Below are 7495 nucleotides of genomic sequence, written 5' to 3' on the forward strand. Positions count from 1 at the left end.
CCGTGCTGTGCCACGCTGCACTGTGCTGCACCCACCAGACCCTGTGTGCCGTGTGCCCATCCCGCTGCCCCCTGTCCCGCTATCCCGCGCTTCTTCGTCGCTGCGACGGCGCCGCCCAGCTGCATGACCCCCCCGCCAATAAAGCAAGGAGCCCCCTGCCCCGTGCCGCCTGCTCCTTGCTGCCGCGCACCGGCCAGGACCTTCATCAGGAGGAGCCTGGGCATCGGAGCGGGCAGCGCAACCTGCCCGGGAAATCCAGAGTGGACAGAGAGGGACGGGATCAGCAGCAGCCCTTGGCTCCTGACAGTGCCCACGCTGGGTGTTGTGCCAGGAGCAGGCAGCGTGCTGCACCCTGTGCCATGCACCGTGCCATGCAGTGTGCCGTGCGTCATGACACGCACCGGGCCATGCGCTGCGCTGCACCCCGTGCCGCGCAGCGTGTGCCACGTGGCGTGGGCTCTGCACCGTGCCATGCATTCTGTGCTGCATGCCGTGTGCTGCGCGGCTCCCGTGCCAAGCGCCGTGGCGCCTGCAGCGTGCCGTGCACTGCTGCGTGCCCGCGCCCTGCGGCGGTGCGTGCAGCCTCTTCCGTGCAGTCAGCACGTGCCGGGTGCATCCAGCACGTGCCACGTGCGCTGTGCCCTGTGCCCGGCCTGTGTGCAGCACACGGCGCCGCGCCGCAGGGCCYGTCCCGTGCAAGGTGCCCGTGYGCCCCGGGGACGYGTCCCCGTCCCCRTCCCTGTCCCCGTCCCCGCGCGCCGCCCTGCCCGGTGCCGCCGCGGCCGCCGCTCCGAGAGCCGGCCCCATCCCTGTGTATTTATAGCTCCTGAGTCATCCCCTCGCCAGGGGGATAACGCGCGTTGCCATGGGAACGCGGCGCCCGCGGGAGCCGCCCCGGGACCCCTGTGGGCACCGGGGGACCTGGGGGGGCAGCACAGCCGTCCCTGGCAGCRGGAGGGCTCCGGGGACAGAGGGACACAGGACAGGGGCAGAGCGGGGGGCTCTGCGCTATTCAGAGGGTGGCACTGTTGGTAGGGGGCCATTGTGGGGGTGCTGGGCAGAGCAGGGGGCTCTGGGGACATGGGGACGTGAGGGCAGTCCCCCGCCCTGCCGTGGGGCCGCAGGCGCCGGTCCCGGCCGCGCCAGCGTGGCGCCCGCCCGGTCGTTGCCCCCCGCCGGAGATAACGTTCCCTGCGGATTCGCCTCCTCCCCGATGCGGCCCCGATAAGGCCGGGGCTCTTCCTGCGGCCGGCGCCGGCGAGCACACGCACGCAACCCCGGGCAGCAATAAATATGTATTTGGGGCCGCGCTTTCCTGCCGGGGCCCGGCCACCGCCGAGCTGGGGACCGAGGCCGCGGGTGGCAGCCAAAGGGGAAGGAAGGGCCCCGCGGCCGGGACACCAGGACGGAAGCGTCCCCAAGGTGGCCCCCGGCCCGGCTATTGTGCAGCGCGGCTGCACGGCACCGGCAATGCAGCGGGGGGGGTGCATGGGCTGCAAGGGAGTGCGAGTGCGGGCATGCAAGAGGCTGCACGGGCTGCAAGGGCACCAGCGGGGTGACACCGTGGTGCATGGGGACGGCATCGCCGTGGTGCAGGGAGCTGCGCGGGTTGCAATGAGGGGATGCAGGGAGCTGCACAGGCCACAAGGCGGGGGTAGCAGGAGAGTTGCACGGGTTGCAGTGGCGGGATGCAGGGGATTGCACGGGGGCAGCAGCYGGGGGCAGTCCCTGCACCCCGTCCCCGCTCAGGCCACGTGCCAGGGCGCGCGCAGCGCCACGCCGCCCATCTGCTCGCGGTAGACGCGGTCGAAGAGGGCGCTCTGCAGCGGCGAGAAGTGCTCGTGCCAGTCGCCCACGACGCCTGCGGCGGGCAGCGCGGCTGCAGCGGCGCGGGCAGCGGGCGGCCCCGCGCCGCCCCGGCCGCCCCTCACCTTTGCGCATGAAGCGCCCGCGGCTGTGGTCCATGATCTCGCGCGGGATGAGGCTGTAGTTGGCCATGGCGTTGTCGCGCATGGCGGCGAAGCTGCAGTGCCGCTCCAGGCTGCGCAGCGTCTCGGGCGACGGCGCGCGGCCCAGGAAGGCGCCCAGGCGCCGCGCGGCGCCCGGCAGGTCCTGCACACGGGCAGGGCTGAGCAGGGCGCCGCGACGGCCGCCGCGACGGGGACAGGGACGGGGCCGCTCACCTGGTGCAGCTCCTCGTAGGTGACGTAGAAGATGTCGAGGAGCTGCCGCTGGCCCAGCCAGCCCTTGACGTGCTCGAACCAGGAGCCGTACTGCACTGCGGGCRCGGGGGTGAGCGGCGCCCGYGCCCCCGCCGCCGCCCCCCGCCCGCGGCTTACCCGAGCCCTCCAGGAAGCGCCCCAGGAAGGCGTCGAAGGAGCCGGGCTCCGGCAGGAACTTGGCCAGCCGGTGGAAGTGGTAGAAGGAGACGGCCACGTCCCGGGGGTTCCTGGCCACGTAGATGACCTGGCGCGGGGCGGCGCGTGAGCGGGCGACGCCGCCGGGGCCCAGAAAGCCCCGCGTCCCGCTGGGAAAGCCCCGCGGAGCCGCCGGCACCTTGGGGCGGGCGCGCTGCAGCGCCGGGGCCAGCACGCGCGCGGGCAGGTGGCTCGTGATGAGGCGGGGGCCACCCGTGTCCCGCAGCGCCTCCTTGAAGTAGGTCTGCTCCAGCCACGGCGCCCGCTCCCAGTTGGGGATGGTGCGGGCCGGCCCCGCGTCCCCGTCGCTGAACAGCAGCGTCAGGATCTCCTGCATCCACGTGGTGCCTGCGGGCGGTGGGCGTCAGCGCAGCCCCCCCGTGCGCCCCATGGCACCGCGCGGCACGGGGACACGGGCGGCATGGAGCTGGGACGGGGAGGGTGATGGGGATGGGGATGGGGAGGGTGATGGGATGGGATGGGGATGGGGATGGGGTGGGAATGGGATGGTGATGGGGATGGGGAGGGGCTGGAGCTGGCATCAGCTGGAGACAGGGCTGGGGACAAGTCTGGGAACAGGATAGGGCTGGAATGGGAGCGAAATGAGGCTGGGAATGGCCTGGAGCTGGAAACAGGCTGGGGTGGGGCCGGGAGCGGGATGAGGCTGGGAATGGGGACAGGGCGGAGCCCGGCTGGGATCGGGGACAGTCTGGAGGCAGCCTCCCCCCTCACCCCCTTGGGGCTCCTCAGGAGGCCAGGGGTCCCCGCAGGCTCCGGGGCTGCGCGGGCAGGGGGGTCCCGTGCTGGAGCTGCGGTGTCCCCGCCACGTCCCGCGCCCTCCCGCCCGCCACGCCGGCGGTGCCGCGCGGCCGGGTCCCGCCGGGCCGCCTGCAGAACCCCCCTGCCCCACTGCCCTGGAGTCCCGGCATGGCCCCGTCCCCACGGCCTGCCTGTGCCCACAGCCCCATTCCCGTCCCCACGGCCCCTGCCCGCGCCCCAGCCCTGTCCCCGTCCCACCGCGGGCTCCCACCAGACTTGGGGTAGGTGACGATGAGCACGTCGGTGTCGCGGAAGGGGAAGGTGGTGGCGAAGTGCAGGGACTCCTTGGTGTGGAGGTGGCCCGGCAGGGAGATGCCGGCGAAGGTCTCCGTCACCCCCAGGCGCTCCATGGCCCCGCCGCCCGGCAGGCGCCGCCGCCCGCGGCCTTAAATAGCGGCAAAAGAGGAAGCCGGGGCGGGCGGCCGCGTCCCCCCCGCGCATTCCTGCAGCGGGGCCGTCCCGCACGCACGGGGCCGCCAGGGCTGCCGCGGGCCGGGCACCGCCGCAGGACACGGCGCGCACGGAGCCCCGGGCACCCCGCTCACCCGCCCGCCCCGCGGGATGGGGACGGGCATGGGCAGCGCCACGTGCCTCAGTTTCCCCCTTGGCGACATGAGGGGTCCGGGGGGCAAGTGCCAGGGTGGCTGGTACAGCACTGGGGAGYGGGGCAGGCGGCCAGCGCCGCCCTCGGTGCCAGGGGAGCCCGCGGGGCCCAGGCGCTGCGTCCTGCCGGGACGCGCCGGCTCCGTGCTCGCCTTCCCAGCATCACATCTGGGAATCGTCACGGCTGGGGCCGCAGCCCGTCGCCGTCCCGCCGGCAGCACGCAAGCTGCAGAGCGCACCGCGTGGCTGCGGCACCGAGCAGCGCGGCCGCCACGATCCCGGGGGTGACCGGGTGAGCGGGGGACACTGGGGGACCCCCGGGGTGGCAGGGTGAGCTGGAAACACTGGGGGACCCCCGGGGTGGCAGSGTGAGCTGGGGCACTGGGGGACCCCCGGGGTGGCAGGGTGAGCTGGGGCACTGGGGGGCCCTGGGGGCTTTGGGCCTCCGCCAGCAGAATGCAGCCACGAATGGGGAGGTGCTGCAGACATCCCGCACACAATTGCCGGGCACTGCCGGGGCGCCGGGATGGGTTTATGGCCCTGGCTGGGTGGTTATTTATTTACCAGGGCAGGGGGAGGACGAGGAGGCCGGGAGGAGGCTGCAGCACCCACACTCGGAGGGCGCGCGGCCGGCGAGCGAGCGCGCGGTGCCCGCGGAGATGCTGCGCGGGAGCCTGCTGGTGCTGTGCCTGCTGCTGCGCTGCCGCGGCCAGACGCACCGCGACGACGCCGAGCGCATCATGGGCACCACGCCGGTGATCGACGGGTGAGCCCCGCCGAGCCCCGCCGCGGCCCCCGCGCCGCCTCGCCGCCCGCCCGCCGCGTGTGCCATGGCCGCCGCTCCAAAGGTTGCCTGGGCATTGGCACGCCGGCTGGGGACTCTGCTCCTCCTGGCATGAGTCTGGGCACGCGGCAGCGCTCGMGCTTCCCCAAGGAGCCCCCCGGCCAGGAAAGCCCCACGGGGCTGCAGCGCGGCCGGAGGTGCCATGGGGATCCCTGCTCCATGTCCCCAGGCTGTGTCCTGCCGGGGATCCCATGGGGATCCTTGTTCCATGCCCCGGGCGGTGCGTTGCTAGAGATCCCATGGGGATCCCTGCTCCATGTCCCCAGGCTGTGTCCTGCCGGGGATCCCATGGGGATCCTTGTTCCATGCCCTGGGCGGTGTGTTGCTGGAGATCCCATGGGGATCCCTGATCCTTGTCCCTGGTCTGTGCCCTACCAGGGATCCCTGCTCCATGTCCCCACGCTGTGCCCTGCTGGAGACCCCTGCTCCATGCCTGGGGCTGTGCATTGCGGGAGATCCCATGGGGATCCCTGCTCCAGGGCCGRGCCCTGCCTGCCGGGGGTGCTGGGGGATCCCCGCGGAGCAGCGGGGCGGGCGCGGGGCCGGGTGCCGGGAAGCGGGGCCAGGCGCTCCCAGGGGAGCGAGCGGCTTCCCGCAGCGCTGCTCGCGCAGGGAAGTCCCCGCTCGGGGCAAACCGGCCACGTCCTCAGGGATGTCCCCAGGCCCCGGGCGCTGGTCCCAGCAYGGCCCATGCTGCCGGTGCAGCGGCGGCTCCGGTCACCCCAGGGGTCCCCAGGGTGCTGGGGGCTGCTCAGCCCCCCGCAGGGCTGGCGCCAGCACCCAGGATGGGGAGCACCCAGGGCCCCGGCGTGGGGCACCGTGGGGCGGCGTGGGAAGCGGGACCGGGGCGGGCGTGCCGGGGGATGCGGCGGGCCGTGACGCAGCAGAGCAGAAGTGGGAGCCCGCGCGGGCGCCCGGCATTTCCCCAGCGCCGCCGCGGGGCGGGTGACGCCGCGGGGCGCCGACGTCCCCGGAGCGCTCAGGTCCCTGCCGCGGGACCAGCCTCGCTCCCCGCGTGCGGAAGGGAAGGGAAGGGAAGGGAAGGGAAGGGAAGGGAAGGGAAGGGAAGGGAAGGGAAGGGAAGGGAAGGGAAGGGAAGGGAAGGGCTCCGCAGGAGAGGCCTGAGCCGGGGGACGGCGCAAGAGGCTGTCCAGATGGCCACCCAAGCTCGGGTGGATGCGTGGATGGATGTGTGGGTGGATGGATGGATGGATGGATGGATGGATGGATGGATGGATGGATGGATTGAGGGGACGGCCTCCGGACGCCCCTGACCTGCCAGCTCTGTTGGCCCAGGCACAATGACCTGCCCTGGCAGCTCCTCAAGAGGTTCAACAACCAGCTGCGGCTGCCGGAGTCCAACCTGACGGTGCTCAACGGCACCCACACCAACATCCCCAAGCTGCTCCGCGGGCACGTGGGCGGGCAGGTGGGACGGGCGGCTGCACGGCCCGGGGGTGACGGGCAGCGGGGTGGGCGGGGGGACGTGGACACGGGCACTGCTGCGGGCAGGGGGGAACACAGAGCTGGGCAGGGGGACACGGAGATGGGCACGGGGACAGGCAGGGGACAGGGCTGGGCACTGGGGTGGGCAGGGGGACACGGAGCTGGCCCCAGCGCTGATGGGCTCCATCCCGGGCAGTTCTGGTCCGTGTAYGTGCCCTGCGACACGCAGGACAAGGACGCGGTGAAGCGCACGCTGGAGCAGATAGACGTGGTGCACCGCATGTGCGAGCTCTACCCCGACACCTTCGTCTGCGTCGTGGACAGCGCCGGTGAGCCGGGGACGGGGACGGCCACGGGACACGGCAGGGCCCGTCCCCGTCCCCGTCTGAGCGCCCGCTGCGCGCCCCAGGCATCGAGCAGGCCTTCCTCGACAAGAAGGTGGCCAGCCTCATCGGCGTGGAGGGCGGCCACTCCATCGACAGCAGCCTGGGCGTCCTGCGCACCTTCTACCGCCTGGGCGTGCGCTACATGACCCTCACCCACAGCTGCAGCACGCCCTGGTAGCGCCCGCCGCGGGCACCGCCGGGCGCGCGGCCGGGATGGGGATACGGGTGTGGGACATATGGCTGGGATGGGGATGCGGCTGGGATGAGACATGTGGCTGGGATGGGGATGTGGCTGGGATGGGGATGTGGCTGGGATGGGGATGCAGCTGGGATAGGGATGCAGCTGCGATGGGGGACGTGGCCAGGATGGGGCTGCAGCCAGCATGAGGGATCCAGCCAGGACGGGGGATCCAGCCAGGATGGGGGATCCAGCCAGGATGGGGGATGCCGCTGAGACAGGGCTGCGGCTGGAATAGGAAGCAAAGCCGGGATGGGGCTGCAGGCGGGAATGCAGCCGGGCTGGGCGCCGCGGACGGGCGCGGGCTCCCTGGGCTCTGCATCCCGGCGCTGCCGCTCCGCAGGGCCGACAACTGGCTGGTGGACACGGGCGAGCCGGCCCGGCACAACGGCCTCTCGCCCTTCGGCCGGGTGAGTGGGGCAGCGCTGGGCGCGGGACGGGGATGGCCTCGAGCAGCACCGAGCCCTGCGCTGGGCCAAGGTGCCTGTGCGGGAACGCCGAGGAGCCGGGGCTGTGTGCGCAGGGTGCCCGCGGCTGTGCCCTGCACCCTGTGCCCACCGTGCCCTGCGCGCGTCCACGCAGACGGTGCTGCAGGAGATGAACCGCCTGGGCATGATCGTGGACCTGGCGCACGTGTCCGTGAAGACCATGAAGGACGCGCTGGCCTTCTCCAGGGCGCCCGTCATCTTCAGCCACTCGTCCGCCTACAGCGTCTGCGCGCACCGGCGCAACGTGCCGGACG

At 73.1% G+C, this 7495-nt stretch overlaps 2 protein-coding genes across 2 annotated transcripts; one reads left to right on the forward strand and one right to left on the reverse strand.

Annotated features, from left to right (window-relative positions):
• Positions 1-1514: 1514 nt before the first annotated feature.
• SULT2B1 (sulfotransferase family 2B member 1) lies at positions 1515-3604 on the reverse strand. Its single transcript, XM_026042412.1, has 6 exons — positions 3448-3604; positions 2557-2765; positions 2340-2466; positions 2184-2278; positions 1932-2112; positions 1515-1861 (listed from the first exon to the last, which is right to left on the reverse strand). Exons 1-6 carry the CDS (start codon positions 3584-3586, stop codon positions 1746-1748), a joined length of 867 nt encoding a protein of 288 aa, XP_025898197.1. The 5' UTR covers positions 3587-3604; the 3' UTR covers positions 1515-1745.
• Positions 3605-4498: 894 nt separating this feature from the next.
• DPEP1 (dipeptidase 1) lies at positions 4499-7494 on the forward strand (the record flags this gene model as incomplete). The annotated part of the gene is made up of 6 exons (XM_026042300.1): positions 4499-4605; positions 5980-6112; positions 6326-6458; positions 6539-6689; positions 7097-7163; positions 7336-7494. Coding segments are annotated over exons 1-6 (750 nt in total), but the record flags the coding sequence as incomplete, so codon positions are not given.
• Position 7495: the final 1 nt, after the last annotated feature.

The sequence above is a fragment of the Nothoprocta perdicaria genome, unplaced genomic scaffold (genome assembly GCF_003342845.1).
Source record: "Nothoprocta perdicaria isolate Ctin4 unplaced genomic scaffold, notPer1 scaffold_30, whole genome shotgun sequence".
Classification (NCBI taxonomy): Eukaryota; Metazoa; Chordata; class Aves; order Tinamiformes; family Tinamidae; genus Nothoprocta; species Nothoprocta perdicaria.